The 9,998-nt window shown below is 38.8% G+C and overlaps 1 protein-coding gene across 1 annotated transcript; it reads left to right on the forward strand.

The window, feature by feature from the left end:
* Positions 1–2,025: 2,025 nt before the first annotated feature.
* LOC131928834 (sodium-dependent multivitamin transporter) lies at positions 2,026–9,609 on the forward strand. Its single transcript, XM_059284972.1, has 9 exons — positions 2,026–2,170; positions 3,572–3,780; positions 4,552–4,617; positions 5,018–5,069; positions 5,357–5,424; positions 6,706–6,860; positions 8,513–8,653; positions 9,244–9,367; positions 9,472–9,609. Exons 1-9 carry the CDS (start codon positions 2,026–2,028, stop codon positions 9,607–9,609), a joined length of 1,098 nt encoding a protein of 365 aa, XP_059140955.1.
* Positions 9,610–9,998: the final 389 nt, after the last annotated feature.

Raw genomic sequence — 9,998 nt, forward strand, 5'->3', positions numbered from 1 at the left:
CCCATGAGAGGTGTGAACTATCACCTTATGAGAGGTGTCTGAACTACCCCCTCATGAGTAACACCACCTGAGCGAGCTTCAAACTACCACCTCATGAGCTTCAAACGACCACTCCTCCTGGGTTATCCCGTGAGAACATTTCCTGATAGATCACACCTTTCTGACCATCCAATAACGTCACGCCGCTGTTGTGACGCCACAGAAATCAATCACAGCCTATCAATAGCCCACCTGTAGTGAGGGGAGGGGATGGGTGGCACTTGCTGGTCGCCTATCGGTGGTGTGGCAGTCAGTGGTTCGTGGTCGTGCTGTTAATTGCTTTGATCTGTTGTGCTGACAGTTTTGTTAGTTACATTTCTGTTGTTGTTGTGGACGGTATTAGTGAAAGTTACACGCGTGTGGTATACGTGATAAGAACATTCGAGATTAGACACAAAACATTGACTATCTGGTGAGTTGATCAGAACTTTCGTTTTTTTCTTGTTTCTAACCTACAGAATGTAAAAGTTTAAATTTTTAACATAAACTTCAAAAATCTAATTCTAGATGCGTGTATTTTTTCTTTCTCGTATATACGAAGTATAGAGAAAGTCTTGTAATCGTGCAAAAAAAAATCAAGATTTTTGCAAATCTCGACGTTTTACACCTCCCTGGGTCGGAAAAACATAGTTTCGCATTCTTGTCCGTATGTCTGTGTGTGTATGTGTGTCTGTGTGTGTGTGTGTAAACACGATAACTTGAGTACCGTTACAGCTAGGTTGATGAAATTTCATTTATAAATATTATATCAAAATCGTAGATCCGTATCAACTTTTGCGCAATTTCCGATAACCGGAAGTGGAACTTTCTCTACTTTCAATTTTTTTAAAAGCCTATAACTTGAGTACTATTTCAGATGGATAAATGAAATTTCACATGGAAGTAAAATATCTTATTCTCTGTCTTCTGTCAAATTTTGAGTAATATCCATTGACCAGAAGTAGTAATTTTTGCTATTTCCGATTTCTCAAAAAAACGCATGTGAATTTATAAAGTAGGCCATACTTATAATATTGCGCACCATTATGAACATCTTTATTCGGCGTTCGCTTGGTGTGCAATACTTTTTTCTATGAGATTCTATTTTATTTTTAAAAGTTTAAGTATTTAAAATGGATTAAAAATCATGTCTAGATCTATATCCCGAGTTGCCATCCCCTGTTGTTTCATATAAGAATATTCGAGAAAGTTTAGGGGAGATCACTCCCGGTTTATTGTTTCTGTATATGTGGTGAAAGAACGGTTGTTGAAAGCTAAGATGAAGGGTGTATAAGCAGCCCACAACAGTATACAATTTTTAAGTTATATTCATAAACAAAAACATAGGAAATTTTAGACAATCACCAACCCCATCTTAAAACATATCCGAGGACGCCCATGTGAGTTTTTTTTTGTCAGTCACAGCTCCGTATAAATTGACATTAGTGACGCAATGTTTTTGTAGGCTGTGACTGTTGCACTGTAGAGGTAACAGCTACATGCAAGTATGACAGTCACATGTAAGTATGACAAACAACGACGGATACCTCCGTCAGAAGGCCATGTTTAAACCAATGGTCAAGTTCTTACTTGACAGGACATCGATCACCTCACAAATAAACAAGTTGTTTCTTTAAAAGTTGCAAACATTCAAATCGAAAATAAACCAACGAAACAATTGTTTGTTCCACTGTGAGCGATTAGTTAGAAATCCAACTCCGACATTTTTTTTTCTTTAAAATTCGGAATCATTCAAACCGAATCTAACACTGAAACAAATTTGATTGTTATTGTGAGAGCTTTGTTTCATATCTTTTTCATATATTTTTCTGTAAAAGTGGGAATCATTCTAATCTCATGTAAAAGAGACAATTATGTGTACTATTGTGAGAGCTTTGTTTGATATCTCATCCTGAAATATTTTTTTTCAAAAGTAGGAATCATTCAGGGCGAATATAAACCAACGAAACAAACGTGTGTAGTGTGTGAGTGTAGCTTCTAATCGTCATGGGGGCCAGCACGTTCGTGACCTTCAAGTGGCAGGACTACCTGGTGTTCAGTGTCATCCTGGCCGTGTCTTCAGTCGTTGGGCTGGTCTTCGGCATCAGGTCAAGGCGACAAAAGAAGTCTGGAGCCAACGACATGATAACCGGTAGGTCAACTTGTATTGTGTTATAGTCAATTTAATCCCTTTAATCGTCCATCTTAATTAATTAATTAATTAATTAATGTTTTGATGTAGCGGCGTGGTGGAGCAGTAGAGCACACAATTGCAATTCCGAAAATCTCAACTCCACCGAGCTTAAGTCCGTTTGTTTCACATAGTGACGTCATAAGTAACCTTGTTTGTAGTTTATTCAAACAACCCGTCGTTCATCCTGTAAACATCATATATGTCATACATTTAAACTTCTGTGCTCGCTTTTAACGTAAGCAATCGGAGGTTAATAAAACATCGTCAAAATTTTAAATCTCGGTTTGTTTATTAATTGCTAGTTCCCGGAGTTTTTCATTCAGGCATTTAAAGAGATGATGGTGGTAGTGTATGTAGGTTCTGCGTGTCTTTGGTGGGTTGGATTAAATGGTTACGCTTATGCCAAAGTGGTCATACGATTTCTTTTGTCAATATGTCTGGAGTCATTTTGTCGGGAGCCTATTGGTCGGGAGCCTAAACACGGAAAGTAATACTTTGTCTAACTCTGAGCATGATACTTTGTCTAACACTGAGCATGATACTTTGAGTAACTCTGAGAATGATACTTTGTGTAACACTGAGCATTACTTTGTGTAACACTGAGCATTACTTTGTGTAACACTGAGCATGATACTTTGTGTAACACTGAGCATGATACTTTGTGTAACACTGAGCATTACTTTGTGTAACACTGAGCATTACTTTGTGTAACACTGAGCATTACTTTGTGTAACACTGAGCATGATACTTTGTGTAACACTGAGCATGATACTTTGTGTAACACTGAGCATGATACTTTGTGTAACACTGAGCATTACTTTGTGTAACACTGAGCATTACTTTGTGTAACACTGAGCATTACTTTGTGTAACACTGAGCATGATACTTTGTACTGTTGTGGGAAAAAGCTGTTGCTAAAGGATTAAGAAACGATTAGACAAAGTTGAAAATAAGCCAAATAATTGTAAATATCCAAACAGATTAAATTTCACTTAAAACATACGCGTTATAATCCACATCGGCTTATGGAGAAACTGAAGGTATCAGGTGAAATGGATGCAGGGGATTAGACAGAATTAGAACAAGGTTTGATAATCAGGGCGGGATGAAATAGCAGATTTGACTTCCCTCCCTTTGTTACCTGGACTTTAATGTCTTGTAATGTCACGCACAGATCTGTTGTGTGATTAAGGAAACACGTGACTTCGGTGACCTTGAATTTTTAAAAATTCAACATAATCTTTTTAACACCCTGTGCAATACTTCTTTGAAAATCGATGAACTGTTTCCAAAAATAAATTTAGCCCCCTAAAATTGATTTTATAAATATTTATTAAACATTGATGAACATTTCTACAGGAGGCGGGAAACTCCCAGTACTTCCGGTAGCAATGTCCTTGAGCGCGACCTTCACTAGCGCCACCACCATTCTGGGAATCCCCGTTGAGGTCTACTCAAGGGGAGGCGAGCAGTGGTTGTGGGCCTTGGGTTTTATCCCCTGTTTTCTCTTCGTGGCCTACTTCATACTGCCCATCTTCTACAAGCTGCACCTCAACAACGCCTATGAGGTGAGTTTCACTAGCAGACGACCCATCATTTGACCGTGGCCTTGACAATTTAACGGGAACACAGACAAGTTGATTCTTGTTTCAGTGAGATCTCCAATTTTTTATATGAAGTCACTCAGAGTTTCTTTCATGCATCTCTTCGCGACCCCCCCCCCCCCCCCCGAGCGAAATAGAATTTATATAGGAAATATATCCTTTTAGCAGTGTACGCCCCGTCCCCCTCGGAAATTTCAGTGCCCCCTCCCCCCCCCCCCCCCCGGAGAAAAAAGTCTGAAAGAAACACTGACGTCACTATTAGCACAGATTCACTACTAGTGTAACTTCGTGTGACGTTTAAACACTCAGGCACTCCGGTTCGTTGGGGTGTTCAAAATGTCATGTCTAGAGAACAGAATAACTCTACTTCATCTATCAATGTTGACTGTTATATCTTTTAGTTTTTTAAGTTAAATTTTGATTCTAAAATATTCATTATGTAAGTTGTCTACGGTCAGATTGTCAATACATTCTTGTCATTGTTTTAAATGTTACTGTTTAATGTTACATGTTATTGATCAATGTAAAAAGTTACTGTTGAATATAAAATATTACAGTTGAATATAAAATATTACTTTTGAACGTAACATGATACTATTGAATGTAAAATTTTACTTTTCAAAAAAAACTTTTATTGTTGAACGTAACATGTTACAGTTGAATATACCATATTACTTTTGAAAATAATACGTTACTGTTGAACGTAACTCGATTAAAAATGTTTTAACCCAACAGTACCTGGAGCTGAGGTTCAACTACGTCATACGATACAGTGGCTCTATACTCTTCTCTATAATCATTGTGAGTATAATCTTCTCTATAATCATAGTGAGTATAATCTTCTCTATAATCATTGTGAGTATAATCTTCTCTATAATCATAGTGAGTATAATCTTCTTCTCTATAATCATAGTGAATATAATCTTTTTCTCTATAATCATTGTGAGTATAATCTTCTCTCTATAATCATTGTGAGTATAATCTTGTCTATAATCATAGTGAGTTAATTATTCTTGTCTATAATAAACGTATTATTCTGTTCATATATCACTGCTGGACTTGCCTAGATCTATTAGCCAAATAAACTTTCATTTATATTTAATTTTATCGTTACAAAAATATTTTTTTACTTAAAAGACAATGTTGTCTGACACCGGATATTTTTAGAAACTGTAGCTAACACGTCATCTATTTATTCCAGCTGACCTACATGGCGGCCGTGTTGTACGCTCCTGCTGTTGCATTAAGTCAAGGTAGGCAACTGCACTCCGGTTGACGAAACCGGAAGTGTTCAAATTTTTTATTGACACACACAAAAAACTACGTTTTCAATGTTTTTAATTGTTAACACATGATTGTGAAATAAGTGTAAGAATTTAATTCGTCAATATTGAAAACAATTTAGGCAGTTCTAGCTTTTTTAAAATTTCAGCATTGCTATTTTGACCCCAGTTAATAGTCCCCTTGTACTTACTTCCCTTTATCAGACATCCTTACGTTGCACTTTGATATGAACTAAATTTAGAACAATTGTTTACAGTAACTGGGCTGTCGAAGGAAATCTCCATACTAGCCATGGGATTGTTCTGTACGCTGTACACCTCGATTGTAAGTTGTTTTTTTTTCTTGTCTGTACGCAATGTCAGTGTGGGCAGTGGTTCTCATTCAGATGTACACACACCCGCAAGACATAGACTTTATTATCAATGTCAGTGTGGGCAGTGGTTCTCATTTAGATGTGCACACACACCCAAGACATAGACTTTATTATCAATGTCAGTGTGGGCAGTGGTTCTCATTTAGATGTGCACACACACCCAAGACATAGACTTTATTATCAATGTCAGTGTGGGCAGTGGTTCTCATTCGGATGTACACACCGCCCCCACCCCATATAGACTTTATTGTCAATGTCAGTCTGGGCAGTGGTTCTCATTCGGATGTACACACACATCCCCCGGACATAGACTTTATTGTCAATGTCAGTCTGGGCAGTGGTTCTCATTCGGATGTACACACACCCCCAAGACATAGACTTTATTGTCAATGTCAGTGTGGGCAGTGGTTCTCATTTAGATGTGCACACACACCCAAGACATAGACTTTATTATCAATGTCAGTGTGGGCAGTGGTTCTCATTTAGATGTGCACACACACCCAAGACATAGACTTTATTATCAATGTCAGTGTGGGCAGTGGTTCTCATTCGGATGTACACACCGCCCCCACCCCATATAGACTTTATTGTCAATGTCAGTCTGGGCAGTGGTTCTCATTCGGATGTACACACACATCCCCCGGACATAGACTTTATTATCAATGTCAGTCTGGGCAGTGGTTCTCATTCAGATGTGCACACACATCCAGGACACATACTTTATTGTGAACTTTTGTTACAGAAAGTGACTTTACTATTTTTTTATAAATACGAATACTACAATCTTCATGCATAGATAAAAAAAAACATTTTTAATTGAACCATTGGTTGTGTGTTAGGGGGGGGGGGAGAGATAATGGAGGGACAGGCTGTAATACATACTAGTCCGTACGTGCCTCAGAGCACATCATTGTGGTAAAACTAAACTATACAACACAGGCCTCATTGCAATTTTAGTTTATTGTTTGATTTATTTCTTTGGTGCTTAAACCATAGCCTACGTTAGTTGGAACTGTGTTGGTAAAGGTCGAGTTTTCTAGACAAAGTGACAGCAATGATATCACCTAGCTGTTCACTCTTTTGGCACCTGCTGGTGTGTTTACATGGGTCTAATCTGGTGTTTAGAATCCATACGATCGTGAAACCAATGTAAATGAGCAACAGTTCATTAAATAGAGTGTAGACGTGACTGAAACCAAGAGAGAGTTTATACTTGACTGTTTCCTCCTCAGGGCGGGATCAAGGCCGTGGTGTGGACAGACGCCTTCCGTCTGCTGGTCGTCTGGGTCGGCCTGCTGGTCGTCATGTTCAAGGGCGCCGAGGACGTGGGAGGCTGGACACAAGTTTGGGACATTTCCAGGACGGGCGCGAGGCTGCCTCGGTTTGAGTGAGTGCATCAAAGATGGCGGGTGTATAACTGTGTCACAAAAATGGCTGGTGTTAAACTATCACATAACGTGTCGCGGTTCACGTAAATGGTGTCAAATGTAAAGTCCCCTAATGTAAATTTAAAGCTGTTATTTTTGTAGTTCTCTCGCCTCGTGGATGTCCGCTTAGTACAGGCGACACCGAGCCATCCTTTTAGAATTTTTGTAAAGCCTCAGGTTATAAGAATTAATAAAACGGATTAACCTGCTATTTCGGCTGTGGATTGACAGGGGAGGGATCCGGTGACTTCCTTGACAGATATTTTAACGTGAACAGAGATCTATCTTCACGGGGTTATTTTTAAAGTCAAAATTATATCTACAGCCGATAATACATTCTATGTATTAATTATTGATGGATGTGTCTTGGTAATATACATAAATACATACATACGGATATTTGTATGTATATATATATATATATATATATATATATATATATATATATATATATATATAGTGTGTGTGTGTCTGTGTGTGTGTAACTAGAGGATAGTTACAAACACTGTTTGACAGCTTTCCAAGGGGTGGGGTTAACCCCTTACTTTAAGGCCAGGAGAAAACTAATTAATGTTATTGTAACGAGAAACCTGTGGCGTATGGTATGCAGGGGCGTGAATGTGGGGGGTCACAGAGGTCAAAACAACAAGGTCTGAACGTGATAGGGGCACGCGCTTGACCAGAGCTGTCAGATGTACGCATAGGAATGGAAGAGTAAACACTAGCATATAATTCGTGACAGACATTTGCCTTGAAAGAGAGAGCAAGAATCGTTGACAATAGGGATAACTCTAGATGACTTTGGAAGTATGTTGTGCTTATAGTTGTCAGTTGTTATTAGTACTCTCCTGGTACATGACAGTGTACAGAAAACTACTGTGCGGAAACAATACAGATCCTTTAACCTGCAAATATTGTATAAACACGCTGACAGAAAGTCTTCTTGTAGCGGACCATCCCGTGTGAATACATTAAATACTGACTACAATGTCAGCGAAACAGTATGACAAGTCGAACTGATTCGAAAGTTTAGAACGGAAATGTCCGGGTTAGATGCATTATAGTAACACGTATCACTGACATGCGACACTGACAGCCATGACATTGGTGACGTCACTTCCCCGCGGCGATCAGCGTGACAATCCAGCAGATCCCTCACACGTGATCAGTCAGCTGACAGGCCGTGATTACACTAATCCCTTAGTATTTCGCTTTATTTCCGACTAGCAAGGGATTTTCTTTAATCATTTGCTCGGGGATGCAGACAAATCTATTTATAGATCGTGACATCAATGTTCTATAATTATCTAACATGTTTCTGTTTCTAACGAAAGCGAGAAAGACAAGTGACCTATCAGCATAACAAACTATCAGTTGTTTTTTTTTAACGTTATTACTCTGATACGGTTATCGAAAAGAAAGTTTGACTGAGTATTAAGATAGTAATAAACATCTGAGCCTAGATATCAATAAATAAACAGAAAAAAATCCATTTCATCCTCTTTTTAAAAAAACACTGACAGATAAAACAGATCCTAATTATATACTCATACACTTTCCATGACGTTAATAACCAAATTATACTTTTGTGTGTTCTTCCAATGATTTCTAGCATGAATCCCGATCCGTTTGTTCGTCACACGTTTTGGACATTGGTGGTGGGCGGGGGCATCAACATGATGACAGTGTATGGCGCCAATCAGGCAAACCTACAGAGATATGCCAGTGTTCGGACACTGAGAGAGTCCAAATTGTGAGTCGCTTGTCTTTTCAGAGGAGGCTTTAACATTTGTCACTCTGTGGTGGGTGGGGCTATTGTGTAGGGAGAGTGGGGCTATTATGTAGGGAGGGTGGGGCTATTATGTAGGGAGGGTGGGGCTATTATGTAGGGAGGGTGGGGCTATTATGTAGGGAGGGTGAGCTATTATGTAGGGAGGGTGGGGCTATTATGTAGGGAGGGTGGGGCTATTATGTAGGGAGGGTGGGGCTATTATGTAGGGAGGGTGGGGCTATTATGATGAGAAGGTGGAACTATTATGTAGGGAGGGTGAAGCTGTTATGTAGGGACGACGTGCACAGTGGCACTGCGGCTTTCATAAACTCATAAACGATTGTGAATAGGTGCTAAACGTCTTAGCAATATATATATATATATATATATATATATATATATATATATATATATATATATATATATATATATATATATATATATCCTCCATAAATATCCATGCACTCTCCAATATTGTATTATACAAGCAGTTGGTTATTGTGGTAGGGTATAAAAGCAATATGTGTATGGGGATGTGCTTGAATTATGCCATAACATCTACCTACCACCAGGGCCCTGCTTCTGAACCTGCCCATGTGGCTCTGTTACCTGACCATACTCAGTCTACTAGGGCTAGTCATGTTCGCCTACTATGAGACATGCGACCCTCTCTCGGCAGGGATTAAACGAGACCAGGTGTGTTGATCTTTTCTCAGATTAACCATACTCCAGTTAATCTTTGAAGAAAAATTAGATTTTTATATATTTTAAAGATTTTTAAATATATTTATTTTTTTCAGTTAGTTCCCTTGTTTGTCTTGGATACTCTGGGTTCTTTCCCCGGATTACCTGGGTTGTTTGTAGCAGCTATTTTTGGTGCGTCAATAAGGTACGTGTTTAGCAGTGTTGTCATCACTTCGGTCAGTACTTACTACTGATTCTCCCTTTCTTAAGTTTAAAACTTGGGTTATCTATACTAACTAACCCCACACATCTCCCCCCCCCCCACCCACATCCCACAGTACCGTGTCCTCGGGCGTGAACTCACTGGCTGCTGTCACCTTAGAAGACCTCTACAAACCTTGGCACTCACGAGTTCACAAGCAGAGTCCATCAAAGCGTGTCTCCACGATAGCTGCCACTGTGTTAAGTAAGTTGAGAGTTACTGAACTTTGATGGCGTGGATTAGATGTTGAGAGTTACTGAACATTGATGACGTGCATTAGATGTAGATATTCAGTTATTATTAGAGCCAAGGCCAATAACTCGTGTAAACATTTTAACTTTTTTTTTTTGAAAATTTTTTTAATTTAAGTTAGTTTTTCAA

Source organism: Physella acuta, unplaced genomic scaffold (genome assembly GCF_028476545.2).
Source record: "Physella acuta isolate Inbredline_101_S28 unplaced genomic scaffold, ASM2847654v3 ptg000091l, whole genome shotgun sequence".
NCBI lineage: Eukaryota > Metazoa > Mollusca > Gastropoda > Physidae > Physella > Physella acuta.

Bases quoted from the DNA above. Each gene is read 5' to 3' on its own strand.
- LOC131928834 (XM_059284972.1), top strand. From the start codon at position 2,026: ATGGGGGCCAGCACGTTCGTGACCTTCAAGTGGCAGGACTACCTGGTG. The intron at 4,618-5,017 runs GTGAGTATAATC...TATTTATTCCAG, and splicing joins TACTCTTCTCTATAATCATT to CTGACCTACATGGCGGCCGT. The intron at 6,861-8,512 runs GTGAGTGCATCA...AATGATTTCTAG, and splicing joins GCGAGGCTGCCTCGGTTTGA to CATGAATCCCGATCCGTTTG.